Below are 9,150 nucleotides of genomic sequence, written 5' to 3' on the forward strand. Positions count from 1 at the left end.
GGGGGGGGGGGGGGGAGGGCGCCTCGGGGCGTGGAGAATGAGTTCAGTTTCAGGAATGTTGAGTTTAAGGTGCAGGCAGATCCAATTTGAGAAGCCCACCAGGCCTCTAGAGCTAAGAACCTACAGACAGAACTAGGTAAGTAGATCTTGAGAGTAACTGGCAATACTAACACTGCTGTTCTGGACTGAATACTGTTTACTAGTAACTTAGAAAACTGAGCTGAAAAATGCCAATTTACAGGGCATATAAACTTTTACAACTAGTCACTCTGAATGCTGGCTACAAATCAGCTTCCTGTGCAAAGACTTTAAATGATCTGACTCGATTCACAGAGTTATTTTATACTTAAAAACAGTAGAGAGTTTAATGAGTAGCCAAAAAACCTCAACTGTCTGTCAACCTTCTGGTGCTGAGCTTTTCTAAGCTTCTTTATTTTAGTCTATTATGACTCCAAAATACCAACTCTGAGTCTTTCCAGCTTGGTGGGTTTCCACTCCAATGAAACTACTAGACTCCCTTCCAAAAGCAAGAATGTGTAATAGATAGAGGGCTGACCTTGAAACCAAGCCCGGAGTTCAAGTACTATGGATCCTAGACAAGGTGTTTAACTTTTTGTTGCTCTGGACTAGGGATGTCCAACTCTCAGGCCAGTCATTCTCCAGTGCATCCAAAAGCAGATTAAAATGTAACTGGGAATGTTTAACAAAATAAATAAAAATACAATAAAACATAGGTATTAATTTGAGGCTGACCAGCATACTGCATAGTCAGCACAGTCTTAATTTTAAAGTGGAGTGTTATGTTTGATTGTATTCTGTTAAATATTTCCTAATTACATTTGCATTTAATACCTCTGCTCAAAACAACTAAGACTCTAAATTGCAGAAAGATATCCCTGTATTGGTAGAATGAATTTCCTCCCCTGAGAGTTCCCCATACCAGTGGCCAAGTTCTTCATCCTTTTTTTTAAAATTGAGACATGACCTCTAGAAGTCATTCAGAATTTAAGTGTAAGAGCTACTTATAGGGGAAAAAAAAAAAAGATCAGTTCCATTACTGGCCTGGGCCAGCTAACTCTACCCTATTTCCAGGGTTTACCAAAGTAGAATGGTGCCCCTGAGATCCACCTGTCCCCATAGCTGGGATTATATGGGTAATGCACCAAACTCACAGAAAATGTTTCTATAAAAGGAACACTGGATTGTGAAGTAAGAGAATCTGACACTGAATTCGGATTTAGCCAGTATGTGCTCACTCATCTTTCTGACCTCAAATCCTTCATCTATAATGTGAGAGGTTTGCTTCCATAGCCACTTTCTCCATACCTGCTGCTTGCATTCTATTATCTTCACCTCCCTCCCAGCAAACCTTGGACTTCCTTATCAGCCATCTGGCTCCCATCCCAGGAAACTGGCCACCCAGGTCAATTCTATCCACACCATGATGCAACTTTCATCACTTCATAGGAGTTCTTCCTCTTTCAGCTCTCTTATGTGTGGTCTTCTCCAATTAGAATATAAGCTCCTTAGAACACAGTGGAAAATGCATGCTGGCTACTGGGGGTGGGGGAAGAGAGCAAGAACATGAATCATGTAACCATGGAAAAAATTTTTCTAAAAAATTAAAAAAAAAAGAATATAAGCTCCTTGAAGGAACAGGCCGTTTTGCTTACTTATATGTTTATTCCTAGGTATAAAACTGTCTCGTATTTTTTTATTGTTGTTTTTCAGTTTTGGTCACACCTTAACTCTTCATGCCTCTAATTGGGGTTTTCCTGGCAAAGATCCTGGAGAGGTTAGCCATTTCCTTCTCCAACTCACTTGACATGTTAGGAAACCGAGGCCAACAGGGTTAAGTGACTTGCTCATGGTCACATAGATAAGCACCATATCCACTGTGCCAGCTAGCTACCTTTCTTGGCACATAATATGCATTTAATAAAAACTCATCTGTCTAACATCCTATCATCTTAGAGCTGAAAAAGGTCTATTATTTTTTAAAAAGCACTTGACGGTAACAAAGAATTAGAAAGTGTAGAGAAGGAATGCTCAAGAATTGGGGAAAGGCTGAACAAGTTATAGCATACAAATACAATAGAATATTATTATGCTATAATAAATTAAGAGCAGGATAATTTCAGAAAAACTTGGTTAGACTTATATGAACTGATGTAAGTCATCCATCTACAGAGAGAGAACTGATAAACTCTTAGTGCAGATTAAACATACTTTCTTACTTTATTTTTGTCTTATTTTGTTTTCTTCTGCCACATGTCTAAAACAGAAATATATTTTGCATGATTTCAAATGTATAAAAGAAATCAAATCCCTTGCCTTCTCAAGCAGTGGGGAGGGGCAAAAAAGGGGGATGAATTTGGAATTCATAATTTTTAAAAATGATTGTTACAATTTTTTTACACATAATTGGGAATTACTTTTTGAAATAAAATAATTTTTAGAAAGTTCTTGAATGATAAAAAATAAGATTAGCTCAAGATCTATCCAATACCTAAGGGAGTGGCACTTTGATTCTGAATTAATTAAGCTGCATAGTGGAGATGCTAATCCAATCTCTACCCCTAATAATTAAGTTGAATAAACTAATTAGCCAATTACTAACATAAATAATTAAGTTGAATAGACAAAATTAGGTATTAAGAACATAAGCACAACTTTTGGAGAGTGTGTGTGTAATAAATATGTTCAACATAAGGCAAAAGCAGTTCTTGCTTTCAGGAACTTATAACATAATGAAGGAGACAACATCATGACATATTATATAGTGCCTACTATGTGCCAGGGCCTCTGCTAAGTGCTTCACAAATATTATCTCATCTGACCCTCACAGTAAGCCTGGGAGGAACGTGCTATTATTATTCCCATTCTACAACTGGGAGAAACTTAAGGCAAAGACTTGTGACTTGTCCCGAGTGTTGGAAGACAAATTTGAACTTGCCTTCTTGACTTGAATATCAGCTCTCACTGCTACTTAACATTTAAACAGCTACGTACAAACAAAATATATAAGCATAGTTTGGAGGTAATTATCAAAAGAAAGGGACAAAGATTAAAGGGAATAGGAAAAGACTCAGTGTACTCTCTAGCTATTCTCCTGGAATGCCCTCACCTATCTATGATTCCTTACATCCCATTTTAAAATCTTGGCTTCTTCACAGTACAAACTTATATAAGTGCCATATTATTAATACCCTCTGCCTCACAGGGTAGTTGAAAGGATTAGATGTTTCTAAAAGTGCTTTGCAAACCATGAAGCATTAAGGAAATGCTAGCTATTACTACCATCATAGACAAGGTAGGTGCTGGGTTTGGAATTAGGACTACAGCTGATCCTCACTGGCCATTTGTGACCCATGTCCAGTCATGTATGCCCTCTGCCTTAAGAAGTTATTTCCCTTCAGTGTCCCAGCTCCTTTCCATTCCTCTGGGAGGCCTGGGGTCCTCGCTTTCCTAGAAGGGACCAGACGACTGCCCAGAGTGTAAAGCCCCCAATTCCAACCTCATGCCTCCGACGATACCCACAAGTGCAATTTTTGAGATTTAAAGAAACCGCGCCCGGCAGGCCCAGTTCCCGGAAGCTTCTCAGCGCCCACACACACGTGGTTCAGTACCCAACGCCGAGACCCCAGAGGGGAATGGTGGGATGGAGAAGAGGCTTCCTCTCCACACCCCTATCAGCCTCGCTTTAGAATTCTCCCACAATCCCACAGAGCTACAAGAGCATCGCAAGAGGGTTGACGTCCCGGGGCCTGTGGGAACCCTCTCCCGAGAGGAGGGGAGGGGAGGGGAGACTTGCCAGGACCGGCAGGCCAAGGACCCTGCGGCAGCCCGGTCCTTTCTCCAAGAAAGAGCAAGGAGAAACGGGTTTGGGGGAGGGGGCGTGGCCAAGTCGCACCGCAGGGGAAACCATGTGGTGGTTTGACCTTCTCAAGGCTCAAAGGAACGGGCACAGGCTGAACTGCCGGCAGGGTCGACGGCGCCGCCCAAATGGAATCCTGGAGGCTAAAGGGGTCGGCTCTGGCCTAGGCCTGTTCCTCCTCAGCCGGGGAACTTAAAGAAACCCGACAGAGGGGTACGACCTACCCCAGCACTCACCTCGCTAGAGGCCAAGGGCGCCTTAGAGCGGCGGCAGCTCGCGGGAGGTCTGCCTGGCACGTGAGGTGGCGCAAGGGGAATGGGAAGAGTGGGGAGATTCTGGCCCCCTCCCGGAGGAGCCAACGAGCGGGTCTCAGTAGAGCTGCCATGTCTCCGGCCCCTCGGTAATTCACACACGCAGGTTAGCAGAGGACAGGAGGAGCACGTGACTAAACGGGAGCCGGCGCGGCCGAGACCAACGGTTCTCACCCGCGGGGGGGCCAGCGAAGACGAGGAGAGCGGATCAAAGGAGAGAGGCAAAGGCTAGGAGAAGGAATTCAGAAATACTTCCTTTTATAACTGTGCCAATCTTTTCCCACGGTATGACCGAGCTATGTCTTGCAACTCATTTTAGTCTGAGCTATGATCAATTCTCCCCTCTCCCTCACAGACGAGTGTATGGTACGGTCGGAAGGGGTTGGCTCCGTCGAGGTAGCTGCCGGGGCCAAATAGTCACCAAACCCTAGGAAAGCTTGTAGTCCTACCATGAGGTACCCCGAAGTGAGTCATCCTCTCTCCATCTCCGCACCCTCACACAATATCTGCCCATCTAGAGAAATTAGGGGAGAGTTTGTAAATCTTGAGAGCTCCCTGTTAGGTGGCTGCCATTTATCTGAGGTTCCCACGGCCGCAAATTTCCCAAGTCTTCCTAGAGGATGAAGAGAAGCCCCACTGTGACTCCAAAGCAGGAGTGAATGACCTTGTGCAAGTCCCTCGACCTCCCTCCCAGAGCTGAACTCAGGCCTCTCAACCTGGAGGATGGAGGTAGTTGTATAAATGCCTTTGAGTCAATTGTTATAAAAAAACAGTATCTCTTTTATTTTAAGAGAGAATACAAACTGAGGATCAGAACAAGAAGTCCCTAACTCTAAGGGATCTAGCTTAATTGCCCATTATCCTCTATGTCTCTCATAAGAAGGAGCCTTCTGTTTCTTACAGCTAACTTTACTCCCTATTTCTATCTAGGTATCCCCCAAAACTAACTTAGCTAACTATCTATGACCCTCAGTAGTTGGTTTGATTTATTCCCCACAAGCTGTCTCCAAAAAACTCCAATGGGGTTTGACCTCTGAGGTAAAACCTCAAAGCTGATCTGACAAGATTTTTTTGATAAAATCTTCTGAAAAGCACACCAGGTATGGTCAAATCCTTTTTTAGATCTTTCCCAGTTAAATACAGTACTTCCATAGATGAATTAGGGGTATACTCCTCCACAGTCAGGTGAGATAGATGAGCTCTGATAAGCCCACCTTTCCTCCACCATTCCTGGACAGGAAGCCCTTAACCTCCCATAGGAAGTCAAGTCACTCTAGCAGTTGTCACTTCCAAACTATTCCTCCTCTGCCTCCTCTCTGCTAAAATCCTTTCCCTTGAGTTCCTAGTATGTGCCTTAAAGACAGCCTTCCACTTCTATTAAATCTTAACCTATCTCTATCCTTTTCCCATTACAGTAACCATGGAAAAATATTCTAAATTAATTAAATAAAATTTTTCAAATCACAAAAAATAAAAGAATTGGCTGTTAGATGTTTACATATAAAATTCCAAACTTTAAAAGATTGAACTCCCTTTTAATCCTATAAGTAGACAATAGGAATATTAGCATAGTTTGATAGTAAAGGAATCAAGGAAAAATACCCTGATGTTTATCACGGAATTTTATTTATAATTTGTATTCAAATATGCCAGTGGATCTTCTATCACATTGAAGTAGGCCTTTGCCCAGCAAGGGAGGTCTTAAGATCAGAGGGGGCCATCCATGCCTGTCCTTTGTAAAAACAATAGTAGGCAAGCCCACAAATAAGGAACAAAGAACTTGAAAATAAAGGTTCAGAATTGTTTCTTGATGCTTTTGATAGATGTTATCAAAGTATCTTCAGTGGTAAGTGAAGTAAAGCTCAAAGATGAACTTCCCTTCAGGGTTAGGTGCAAGGAACACTAAAGAGACTCTTGTTATAGAAAATATATAGAAAAGGATTTCTAATTCTAAGGGATTCTAACACCACCCAAATAAACTCCCAGGTCCCATAAGGAACCACTTCTCCTGTGGTCCATAGGCTACACTAATCCTCCCTGATCTAACTAACCAAATTTATACTATTCTAAATAAACCTAACCACTAAAACTCTTAACTTTGCCTTTGAGTTTTAAAGATAAACTTAAGGCTAGCTGGTTGAGTCTCTACAAGAATCAAGTTAGGACTCTGAGCCTTAACAGACTCAGAGTCCAAACCAAAGACCAGGTTTTGTTTTGGTCTTTTCACAGTTTAACCAATCTATAGACAGTAACAGATAAATGAATAGTGTTTCCCAAGTTGGAAAAGAAAACACTCCACTCTTTCAAGTCTTTCCCTCAGAAGGAGATAGAGAGGCAAAGATGTTACCTTCTCCAGCCCTGAGAGAAAGGATCTTCCTGTGGCTCTGTTGATTGCCAGAAGCCAGTCCTGGAATGCCACACCCAGCCAGTGAAAGTGTCATAGAATAATGGTTATAACTGCCAACAGTAGAAATTAACACTCTCTGTCAGCTCTATTTGAAACTCCAATTCTTCCTCAAGCAGCTTCTCTACTTCTTATCTCTAAACTAATAAAACAATACTTGTATATTTTCTAATATCATCCTTATACCTTCCAGTGTACCTCTAATGAAAAACAATAAATTAGTCTAAATAAAATGATGATAAATATGCATATGATGGATAGCTTTTTAAAGAAAGGCAAAGTGGTAAACTCGATGTTTTAATTGTTAATGAAAAGGAGAAAGAACAATCTAGGGCAAGGGATTGGCAGAGAAGTTAAATTATTTGCCCAGGGTCACACAGTAAGTGCCTGAGGCCAGATTTAAACTTCAGACTCCAGGCCCAGTGCTCTATCCATTGAGCCACCTAGCTGCCTCCCAGGAAAATTCACAGCAGCAATTATTGTGGTAGAAAAGGACTGGAGTGGCAGGTAGAGGGCTCAGTGGATAGAGATCCAGTCCTGGAGATCAGAAGTCCTTGGCTTCAAATTTGACCTCAGATACTTCCTAGTGGTATGACCCTGGACAAGTCACTTAACTCCTATTGCCTAGCCCTTATTCTGCCTTAGAACCAATAGTTTGTATCAATTCTAAGGTAGAAGGTAAGAGTTTAAAAAAAGAAAAGAACTGGAAGCAAAATCAATGTCCATTGGTTGGGAAATGACTAAGAAATTGTGCTACATGAATGTAATAAAATATTATTGTGCCATAAGAAATGATGAATATAAAGAATTTAGAGAAGCATGGTAAAATGGAAACTAATAAATACCAAATTAAGTAGGACAAAGAAAACAATATACAATATTCATGAATAATGACTATAACAGTAGAAATATAGTCCGAAAAATTAAACTAATTGCTATCACTATAATGATCAAGAAGCCTGGCCCAGGGTACAACTTGAGAAAATGTATTTCCCTCCCTTTTGCAGAGATGAGGAATATTGCATGTTCTCTGTTGATGTGTTGCTTGGTTTTGCTCACAACCCCCACCCCTACCCCAACAAGGGATACAGTAGAAAGTGAAAGTGCTGTACAAACCAAATTATATGAATAAAAATTTAACCTAAAAATTGTAACAGAGGGATTGAATTAAAGAAAAGTAAGCCATGCATCTTTGAAATGGAATTGAGAACAAGCGAGAAGAATCTTGAGGATCTAACCGTTAGGGAGGGGTCAGAAGAGGAGGGAAATTCTGTGAAGGGGTTCCAACTTCCACTCTCTACACATCTCTCTGAACCTTGGAGGGAGGTGGGTGGCTTTGGTGGATCTTGAGAGATTCTGGCTCCTCTTTACCCCTATATTTGAGACTTATTGGAGATTGCAACTGCTATCATTTCTACAAGCTTCATTTACCAACTAAGAAGATATTGTCACAGCAGTACTCCATTTGGCCATAGAGCCCTGGATTCCCGGAGTGGGGGAAGAGGGAGGATGGGGGGGAGGACCGGGCTCTTGGGAGAATGTTCCTGATCCAGCTTGATCCATTGAACCCTGGTATTCCCCTTTATATTAGTTTATTGATTAGTGATTGGGAGATTGTAGGAGGGTGAGGGACAGTTACTGAGATCAAAGCCCCAGAAGAGATCAAGTACTGCCTATCCCAGGGAGACATTCCTGTTTGAAAAGGGAAGGGGGGGGGGGGGAGTTGCTTGCCTAAATAGTGGTGGCTCTGTAGATCGAACCAGGTCCATTTCGGTCTCATTTGATTTCTAACATCTGCCTTCATCAACCCCACTACAACCTTACCATTTTGGGGAGTCTCTGCTTGAAGTATACCCTCAAAGGTCTGGGGGTGGGGGAGTGAGCAGCCCTGGCCCACGTATCCCATTTAAGTGGGAGTGATCAAAATATACCCCGTCTGGTAAGGAACACTACCCACATTCAGAGGAAGAACTACAGGAGAGGAAACACAGAAGAAAAACAACTGCTTGAACACATGGGTTGAGGCAGACATGTAGACTCGAAACTACCACACCAATGCAACTATCAACAATTTGGAAATAGGTCTTGATCAGTGACACATGTTAAAACCAGTGGAAATGCGCAACAGCAATGGGAGGGGAGGAGCTGGGGGGGGGGGGAAGGGGGTGAAGGGGAAAGTAAGAGCATGAATCATGTAACCATTTTAACTTTTCTAAAAAATAAATATTATTAAATGTTAACAAAAAATAAAAATAAAATAAAAATGAAGTGTTAAAAAAAAAACATACCCGTCTATCATCTTTACCCCCTCCTTACAAAATAATAGTGTCAGTAGTTTCATTTTCAAAAAATGGAAGAATTTGCATAAGGGGTCATATTCCTGGGGTAGGTGTTTGTTTTATTAGGGGAAATTCAGTGTTTTCAGGGCTGCCTTCTTCTCTAATGAATCTCCAAATTCTTACTGAGTGTTTTATGTAGTGTTTCCTGATTGTCTTCTTTTTCCTCCTTTACCTTAATATTCTTGATTCAGGCATTCGGGGGGGGGGGGGGGGGGGGGG

General features: G+C 41.8%; 1 protein-coding gene across 1 annotated transcript in view; it reads right to left on the minus strand.

Annotated features, from left to right (window-relative positions):
- LRPPRC (leucine rich pentatricopeptide repeat containing) overlaps window positions 1–4,265 on the minus strand; it is a 124,198-nt gene extending 119,933 nt beyond the window's left edge. The window contains exon 1 of the mRNA XM_044663282.1: window positions 4,114–4,265. Coding sequence (XP_044519217.1) covers window positions 4,114–4,262 — 149 coding nt within the window. The 5' untranslated portion in view covers window positions 4,263–4,265. The remainder of the gene's footprint in view (window positions 1–4,113) is intronic.
- Window positions 4,266–9,150: the final 4,885 nt, after the last annotated feature.

Source organism: Gracilinanus agilis, chromosome 2, assembly GCF_016433145.1.
Source record: "Gracilinanus agilis isolate LMUSP501 chromosome 2, AgileGrace, whole genome shotgun sequence".
In the NCBI taxonomy this organism is placed as follows: domain Eukaryota; kingdom Metazoa; phylum Chordata; class Mammalia; order Didelphimorphia; family Didelphidae; genus Gracilinanus; species Gracilinanus agilis.